The 10023-nt window shown below is 40.4% G+C and overlaps 1 protein-coding gene across 1 annotated transcript in view; it reads left to right on the forward strand.

The window, feature by feature from the left end:
* The window catches only part of LOC117938046 (trichohyalin-like), a 100071-nt gene extending 93032 nt beyond the window's left edge, over positions 1–7039 (forward strand). The window contains exons 26-27 of the mRNA XM_034862375.1: positions 2442–2544; positions 5736–7039. Coding sequence (XP_034718266.1) covers positions 2442–2544; positions 5736–5990 — 358 coding nt within the window. The 3' untranslated portion in view covers positions 5991–7039. The remainder of the gene's footprint in view (positions 1–2441; positions 2545–5735) is intronic.
* Positions 7040–10023: the final 2984 nt, after the last annotated feature.

A 10023-nucleotide genomic window follows, 5' to 3' on the forward strand; every position in this document is an offset into this window, starting at 1 on the left:
TAAAGCATCAGGCTTCATCAGTCGCACCATTAGCAATGTGCTCTCAATTAACAGCACCCAGTGATCACAGCAGAGGATTTGTACAAACACAGAGAACCAAAGTGACAGGAACAGAAAAAGGAGATAAGAAGGAGACTGAGGAAGAAGACTGTCAAGTTTTGCATAAAATGTTGAGATGAAAGCAGTAAATAAAAAAGATGGGAGCGAGATTGGAGCGATGAAGGGACTGTGTAGTTTATTGCCCGGTTTAGAGAGCATGGCAGCTTGGCTGTGACACTAATGACTGTAATTACACACACACTGATTGGGTTAGGCCGCTAATTACACACATCCATGTTTGCGTGTAAACACGGGAACACATGTTTACACAGGCTTCACGCCAAGCGCTGAGTGCATCACTGCCTCTTCACACATCGGGTGCATAAATCTCACACTGTTGTCTCAGCGGCGGTGATGTTTCATGATCTGCTGAAGACCACATTACCATCTAGAAAAGACTTTAAATCATGTGAAGAATCTGTGGAGATGTGGCGCTTTGGATTTTATGCTTGTGCTTAAAGTTTATGGCTCCTGTTTTTACTTCGCTGTAGCAACCAAAACTTATCTTTTAAAAGGCATTTACAATTTCAGCATTTCTTCTTATTAATGTCTTTTGTATCAACATTATGGTGTGAAATTAAAAGATTTAGAAAGGTCAGTCAGGTCAATTGTGTTCAGTTTATGGATGTTATTTTCATGAAATTAAGTTTCTTTAAAAAAAAATGCTTACAGCGGCCAAGCTTGATTTAGTTGATTAGTTAGTTGGTTTAAAGGCATTGATTGAGATTCTATTCCTACAGCTGGTGTATGTATGGATTTATGTATAATACATATTATTATTTTATATATATATATATACATACTTATATATGTATATATACTTATATATGTATATGTGTGTGTGTATGTATATATATATATATATATATGGTATATGTATATATGTGTATTTACGGTACATACGTATGTGTATATATATATATACAATCATAAGAGAAATCTTAGTCAAGAGATGGTACAGTGATACCGTTTTTATGCAGTGGTGTTATTGTCCCTGTTATGTATATTGCTGCTATTTTTTAAGATGGTTTCAAATACATGGGAGCGGAATTGTTCCACTAATGAATCAGATCAAATCTGGGTGGGGTAGGTGAAAGAGCAGTCCCTCCCTCATCGCCACCACTGAGGTGCAAGGCCAGATGGCCCTTAGCCCCAACCGCTCCAGTGGAGCTGCTCAGTGGCCAGCAGATCAGACTGTGGCTGCACAGGGCAGCTTCCCGGTATGAATGTATTACTGTGTAAATGTGACAGGTCATCATTGCAAATGAGAAATTGTTCTCAATCGACTTACCTGGATAAATAAAGGTTAAAAAAATTGTCAGTTCACATATTAACAACTCCCTCAAGTGTCTTCTCAGATCTTAAATGTTTTAAGTTATCACTAATAGGGCCGTGTGTGTGTGTGTGTGTGTGTGTGTCTGTGTGTGTGTGTGTGTGTGTTTGTGTGTGCTCACATCTAAAGGAACAATGAAGCCATTTATTAGCGTCTCCACGAGCTTGCCTGTCTTCCCAACTGAAGCAAAACGGGACAGTCTTTCCATCCGCTGCTCTGATAGGAAAACCCAGCTTGCTCTTTTACAAGAAAATTAACATTGGGGAGGTACAGTGGTACTTTAATGGGCTAAGAAGTCTTCAGTAAAGTATTTAGAAGGTTTTGCCGAATGCTAACTGGACAGGTTCACTGGGGCATGAAAGAGACAGCGTAAAGCGGGGGCAGCAAGCGCTTCAGCCCGTACAGAGCACCATTATCCACCGTCGTTAATTTAATAGACATTCCATAGTCAGCCCTGGGTCTGAAGATAGCAGACCCTAACATTTGTTTGTCATTTCCCCAAAACGTTTTTAATAATAAACAATAAAATCTTAAATGGCTTCTTGTACTCTTAATGTTCCCTGGCTGCAGTTGCGTTCGTTTTGTTTTTGTATTTGTTATTTTATATGCGCTTTCATATATAATTTAATGATTTCTGGAACTCATTTGCTCACCCATCTTTGAGTTTAGTAATAAGTTATAATGAAGATGGTTATAATGAAGATGATGTTCGCCAACTTCTTTATGCCCCAGATTTTGAGGACATTTGATTGAGACTGTTGTGTCTCGCAAATGCATATCATTGTACAAAAATACTTGAGTTCAAAAGTTTACCATTACGGTGGGAGTGTACACATTAATATGATTTTTTAATAAACTACACATGATGCAGTTTGAAGCAGCAGCTGGAAAAAAAGTTTGCATTTATCTGTTAAAATCTTAAAATTCTAGGGGTACTAACATTTGCTGTAAAGACATCAAAGTTAATTTCTAATTTCTCATTATATGTGTACATACGCTTATTTTACAGCCTGGAAAAGCAGAGTTGTGTGGCTCTAAACCTCAGCAAAATTGAGGACATGCAGACCAGACTGCGAAGCAACCTGGAGGCCATTGGAATGCTAAATCAACAAGTAAGAGCGCAAACACATGCACACACACACCTAGACACTCACAGGTACACACACCAGGTCCTGACAGTCCTTTTACCCGACAGATACAAACACACACCCACACACAGCCCACCTGCTGTTGAGCTCACACAGAAGAGGAAGCTTTCATGCGTCCAACTTCAAACACACACGCGCACTTACACACAAGCGCATACAGACATCCATTTCCTCTTCCTATGATAAAAGTGAAAAGTCTGCAGCGGATTGGGGGTGTGTGTGTGTGTGTGTGTGCAGTGTGGGGAAGGGGGGACAAATTGTATCTGGGAAGAAGCAGTGACGTTTTGTTCCACTGGTAAATGATTTCCCTTTCATGAAACTGAGAGAGGGATGTATATCAATACAGCCACGCTGATCTCTCCATGACAGCATAGGGAAATGGCCCGCTGTGATAAAACAATGTGGGGGGAAAACACAGAGGAATATACGGAGTAAAAGCTGACTTTTTCTTTTTTTCTGTGTTGAACTTCACAAGAGTCAACAAATCACCAAAGGAGAAACAAATCAAAAGTACTCCTCAGCCCCCTCAGTTCTCCAAAACTCCAGGGCCGGGGGAGCGGCTCACCCGACTTTTGTTAGTCTATGGCCCGCTGATTGACGGGAGACGTCAAAGCTGGTACTTGTTGAAGTTTTAAGGTAGCGTTGTTTTTGGAAAAAACAAATGGCATTAGCTGCAGGTATTAGGCAGAGAAAGGTGGAGCAGAGGAAGATACCAACAGAGAGGAAGAGAGAGGTCAGGTGTGTAATAGCACCTCTTAATCTCTAGTGTGAATCATCACACACATTGATCCAACATGGACATCTTACACACACACAAACATACAAGCACAGTCAGACAGGATGGGGTTTAGGCAGTTCACTTACACAAGGCTATTCCCTTCACTGGACACACACACAGACACACAGACACAGAAACACACCTGCACACACATGCAGATATCAGTAAACAAGCTAAATGGAATGTCTCAGTTTATCTGTGTGAAAGGCTTTGGGTTATAAATCAGGTCTGTGTCTTCTGTGCATCGGCCTTCTTACTCATAGTCACTAACTGGTTTCAGTGCTGGTGCTTTCTCATTTGCCCACAGGCACATATTAACACCAGCTATACAACACATGCACGCATGATTTGCATCCGACTGTCAAGCAAATTTCACGCAGACTTTGCAAATGTCACACAAAATTAGACTCGATCTAAGTGATTTTCCATCAAGTGGGATGAAGATGAACACCAGAGTACAAAAAAAAAAAAAACTGGATTCTTTCAAGTCTTGATTAGCATTTAGCGAGCTGTTATTGTGCCTTAGCATCAGTTAATGTCCAGGTTGTTTCATGCTTTAATGGAAAGATGAAGTTTTCTTCATCTCGCGTGATGCAACATTTCAGTACCCCCCCCCCTTGAAGTAGCTGTAGGGAGTGATGGTTTTGCACAGCGTTTTCAAATTTCAAAAACTTGTGTTGTTACATACTGTATACAATTACGGAGCCAAAGCTCCATTAAATAAAGGAAAACATTTTTTTTTTTGCCAACGTGAAGAAATTTACACAAAGTTTGCTATAGTCAGCTTTTCTAGCTCAGTAATTTTCATAATTTGTATTAAAATAATTGAATGGAAACCCAGCTACACAAATAAACTGCAAACACACTCATACACTCGCAATAAAACACCCCCCTCCATGTCTTTTGTCTCTTTCGTTCTTTCTCCCCCACTTGCACACTTCTTCTAATCCAAACGTATGCCCACCAGTTCACCCGCAATATGTGAAGGTTGAAGAGACAAGCTGTGATTTTTAATTTCACCCCCTCACCACTCCCCCTTTGCAATTAGGAAAGCATCCAGAGCCACCAAAGACGGGGAAAATTAAACAGGTCCCCTTGAACATACGGTTAATTAGAAAGGGCAACCTCAGTGTTTCTCATCTAGAAATTCTATTGCTTTTGGCATAACATTAAATGTATGTTTGCCTGTTGAAGATAGTAAATACTCCTTAAGCGTCTTAGGATAGTTTTGACACGTTGACATATCATTGGCTCTTTGAGGGTTAAGCCTAAGACCTTGCTATTTCTAGTCATGAGATGTAATACATTTGTGTGTGTGTGTGTGTGTGTGTGTGTGTGTGTGTGTGTGTGTGTGTGTGTGTGTGTGTGTGTGTACGCACGCACGCACGCTGTCTGGAAGGGTAATGTTAGCAGAACCGTCCGGAAATGTGTCTGTCTCATCTCCGCTTGTGTTTTTCTCTCCCTTTAACACACACACATGGCCAGACATGTCGATGTGACATCATTCTTGAACCACAGCGTTCGCACAGACATACACACACACGCATACACACAAAACAACAGATGTGGATGAGTGCAACTGTCATTACCCAACTTGTCTCTTTGTCTCTCTATCCTTTAATTTCTTATTTTACTCTTCCTTATAGCTAAAAATACATTATTTCAAATCTTTTATTCTCTTTTATCTAACTTATTACAGTTTTCATACTGGCGCATTGTGAATATAATTACCACAAATGTAAATGTCTTTTTTTAATTTTTTTGCATTTAAAGCCACTTTTTAACTCAAGCTCCTCCCTGCCTTTACCCAAATGTCCCCGTCAAAAAAATAAAACACCCTCAATTTAGCTAGTCTGTAATTGTGTTCCAGGGAGCCCAATCATGTTCTGACGATGTGTGATTTGTTTTGTGTCACGGATGATTTTGTGTCAAATCGACCTCTAATGATCGCTCAAATTGGTTGTTTTCATGTCGAAATTTACACCGTTGCATGACTCCTACTTGCAACCATTTCAAACTGTGAACACAATTCTCTCCTGAAAACCCCCTTCGCAATTTTACCCTCGTATTTATGTTTCAACAGGCATGAAAGTAACTGTGAAAGATGAATTAAGCACATAATGAGATGTCAGCTACTTCATCAACTTGATAGCTGTTGACTCTTGATGGTTGATATTTATTGCTAACTTCTAATTAAGTTTTGTAATTATTAGTGTGATGTTTAAACTTTCTTGAAACTTCACCTGAAATTGTCCCTCTTCCCTGCTTCTCTCAGGCTGTTCTCACATAGTGTTTTTTTTTCAAAACTATTGTTATTCTCTTTGTCTTCCTCTGTGCATTTGTCTCTCTCAGATTGTCTCTTTCTTTGTCTCTCCAGTTAAACTGGCTCAGCAGGGAGAATAAGCGGTTGCGTAGGCAGCTGAAGGAGGAGAGCTCCATGCGTAGACAAGTGGAGCGACTGCTCCCTCCTCCTCCTCCCACCTCCTCCATCCACCTCTCCGTCAGAGCCCGCCCACCTCCTCTCTCCACCTCCCTACCGTCATCCCTCCGCCTCCCTCATCCCCTGAACCTGGACACAGCGACAGGGGACACTTACTCTTATCCAAATCAAGCTGAGCCGTGCTGTACATGAGAGACCAGGTGAGTGCGAGGCTTTGGGTGAAAGGTACTGGATTAGGCCCCATGCCTCTCTGGAAGACACTCGCTCTGGGTGGACAAGCGGGGATCTGAGCTAAATAAAGCCCCCTGAAGACTTTGACCTGTCCTGACTCTTTGACCTGGAGCTCCTCACCGGGGAGTGTACTCAGCATGAGGTTCACGCCCTGCAGGTCAAAGTCAAGTCCCAGGGTGCTTTTTGCCTGAGGGGGGCTCCAGAACCAGCGGATGATGGAATTCTCTCAAATCGTCCCAAAAAAAAAAAAAGAAATATATATATATATATATATATATATCACTACTACTGTGCCATTAAGAGATTTATTCCAAGAACATATTCACTTTTTTATACATTTAGAATCTGACATTTACAACATAACATAAAAAAGCAATTCATTGCATCCTCAAAATGCTGCACTGCTCGGAGCAGTAGCAGCGTATAACTTTGGCAATTACTTCAAATAAATGGTCTTGTTTTGCCACAAAACTGTAGCACTAAGCACTAAAATGTATTATTGCTGCTCTGATTTGAATATCTCGACAGCTCTGATGAACTATAATTAATTCAATTCTACTTAAATAGGCAAATGGCCTCAACAGGACAAGTGGCTAACTGCACATTCTTAAGTGTTGATGAATGTGTCTTACACTGGAGAGGAGTGGTGCTTTGGTTAAATGAGATATGGCACATCATCAGTATCCACAGACGTACCTCAGATGTTGATGTGGATGGCTGTAACACAGTCTCTGATTACGCTGCAGCTGTGCGCCATGTGTCCTGCGTCTACCGCGCCGAATGTGGCCGTGTTTTTTTCATGTGCGAATACATTATGTGTCTGCAAGCTTCTGTCTCTCTGTAAGTGCCTGTGGGCGAGTGTGCGTGTGATTGAGTGTATTAGATGTTTATGATAGTAGATGTTTTAGATTTTGTTTTATACTTTAAAAAACTATGTATTGATTTCTCTCTGTCGCTGCGCGCGAGCCCCTGCATTGTTTAGACGGGAAAATAAAACCAGAGATTTGTAATCGGCCGTACATTTCTCCCCATTTTCTATTTTATCTGTCAATATGCCAACAATATCTACTTTCTTACAGTTGGAACAGCAGACTAGCAATGATACCAGTAAACATTGCAAAATTGGTATTTAGAACGGTGTTACATGACTGCTGAGACACACAATTATGTTGACACGTTGTTAACCAGTAGAAAAAAAAACTGCATTAAATACATTATCCAAAATGTGGTTTTGAAGCAGGGACGACACACCATATTGACCTGTTGACTCCCCATGAGCATGAGTGGTTGAGGAAGAGCACCGTTTCAGATTTACACAGCCAACGACAAGGAAAAGAAGCATGCAAATATCAGAACTTGAACAGAAAAGAACATTGTATGCTGTGATAATGAGAATTCTAGGGAAAGCAGGTCTCAGACCACAATTGGCTTTCTCATCTTGCCGTTCTCCCTTGTTGTCTCCCCCCACCTTCCCCCCCCACACTCCCTCACCTGTTTTATCCTTCATTGGTTCTGTACATACATAGCTGCTGTATAGCCGGTCAGGATGTCGTGCATTTTAATGATTGCGAGTAGAACTGCATGTCCTTGTTAGCTTGGTTTTCCTCATTTTCCATGTCACACTCAAAAATACCCTTCTTTTATGTGCAACACACATGCGTGCACCCACTCACACATCCGCACGCATTTATATTCTTTCACACACAAAACACACACACACTTACGCAAACGGCACAGTCATTAAAAACGAAACCACAGGCTTTTTGAAAACTCCAAGGACCAAGGGAAAAGTCAGCGGCGCAGCGGTGAAAAGAGTCCCCCTGGAAACAATGAGGAGAATGATCATTTGTTGTTCTTGAAAACCCGGTGAGGTTTCACAGAGGTTAAGCTTCCCTTTGATGTGTTTTTAACTCGTTTCAGCTCTGTGGAGGGATTAGTCAGCCAGCTCACAGACACACACGCAAACACAAATGCACACGTTCGCACACACAAGCACATACAGGCTCTTAATTTCCACACCATGAGCTCTTCTCTCATAAAGGCAAAAAGCACAGAAACAGGCTCCTTCCTAACCTAATTTCATCAAATGAGAGTGGGTGGTACTTCACTGTATGTGTGGTCCCTTGGAAATCTGTGGTAAACCAGCAAAATATTGCAAGTCAGTATTTTTCTTTTTATCCCAAATTAGCGTAAGGCTATTTGTGAATAGTGTGGGCCCTCAACCACGAGAGAGACGGAGAAAGAGAGACAGAGTAGCTGTTGATCATCACAGCACTCATTACAGTGTTTACGAGGCATTATTTGATCCCTATTTCAAGATGCAAATGATTGGGGTGCTTGTGCCTAGAATGTTTGTTTGTTGTCAGCCCTCATTCTGGGCTTCCCTGTAGGTCTCTGTGTGGTTGCCCATGCTAATAATCACACAAAAAGAGCTTGCATTCATGTCGTAAGCAGCTCTGCAACAAATTGTATCCGTCCTAAGGTTTAATGCTTTATCTGGTTTTATATGTTATAAAATATGTGTTTTTATATGTTTTACCCATGTTTATAGTTTTTTTTTGTTTCATGATTGTAGCAACAGCTAAATGGTGATAAGTAATAACAGTGTAACAATAATAAGTAAGTACACTTTTATTATAGCAATTTGTTCTAGCTTCATGTAACGAGTACACGCATACGTGTGTGTGTGTGTTTGTGTGTGTGTGTGTGTGTGTGTGCGCCTGTGCGCATTTTTTGATTAGGACAATGCACATAAATCGACATTTTTGTAAATGCGCCAGTGTTAGCCAGTCGGCTAATTATCAACTATAGTCCTGGCATTTGATTAATATTCAATATATTCTGTATATAGATGAGATAACCTATTTATTCAACACCTGGAACAGTTCTTTTGTCAAATTAAAAAAAAGGTTTGAGCTGGGACCAGCCCAGTATTCTGCCACTGTTACATTGACTTTTAGTGGGAGAGACGGTTCTGTCACAGCACCAACAGAAAATGACAGAACAGCAACAGAGGGTGAGAAAGAAAACTGACAGGAGTGCTGGCAACATGTCTCTTCTAAAAGTTGGGTCACTCAGAAAAAAAGGGCAGAAAGAAACAGGAGACAGTTAATCACCCAGTATTTTACTTGTGAAAAGGTGTTTTTTTGTTATGTGGTTACTTTTTATAGACTATACAGCTACACTATATGGAAATGCTGACATTCTGTTGGTGCAGGTGAATTTGGGCTGCAGGCAGAGATTCATTTTCACACCATCCCCCACACACTTATCACACAATTATCTAGCTTTTTGTATTTCATTTTGTCACACACTAAAGAATGAATCCTTGCCAAATCACATTTCATGCTTAGTTTCTAAATTTTCTAAATGAACTCCACTGAAAAGATATTTGTTTCCACCATTTATTCAGGTATTTTGCATTATTTTGCCAGCAGCTTCAAAAATTGTGCACATTGTTACCACTTCCAAGTCATGATTCCATCCTTCCATTATATCCTATAAAGATACAAACAGGGAATATGTATTAAGCTCGGACAAAAGCAGTAGTAAAAAGGAGAAACAAATCCAGAAATATGAAAACTGCCATTTGCATGATTTGTATTAAAAAGCTCAAATATTGTCAATATTGAGCAAAAACTGACTTAATATAAAAGTATATAGTATAGTGGCCCAACTATGTTTAAACAACCGTGGTTTACATTGTTGTCTTCCTTATGTATATTCCATTGAACAACAAAGGACCACATACATAGACCCCATGTCTCGCTGTGAACTCACATATCCCAGAGGAGGACTTGACGTGGCCATAACCAATACTACTTATTTGACTAAGATGCCCATTGCTGTAAGAAAAATAAGTAGAGAGATATTTTTTTAGGTATTAGTTAATCTTGAGAGTTACCAGGGAGTGTCCCTGCTTGTGTTTTATATGCGGGTACAACATTCATCTTGGACTCCAAGTACAGCTCTGATTGGCTGCAAAATCAGAACA

Source organism: Etheostoma cragini, chromosome 22 (assembly GCF_013103735.1).
Source record: "Etheostoma cragini isolate CJK2018 chromosome 22, CSU_Ecrag_1.0, whole genome shotgun sequence".
NCBI classification, from domain to species: domain Eukaryota; kingdom Metazoa; phylum Chordata; class Actinopteri; order Perciformes; family Percidae; genus Etheostoma; species Etheostoma cragini.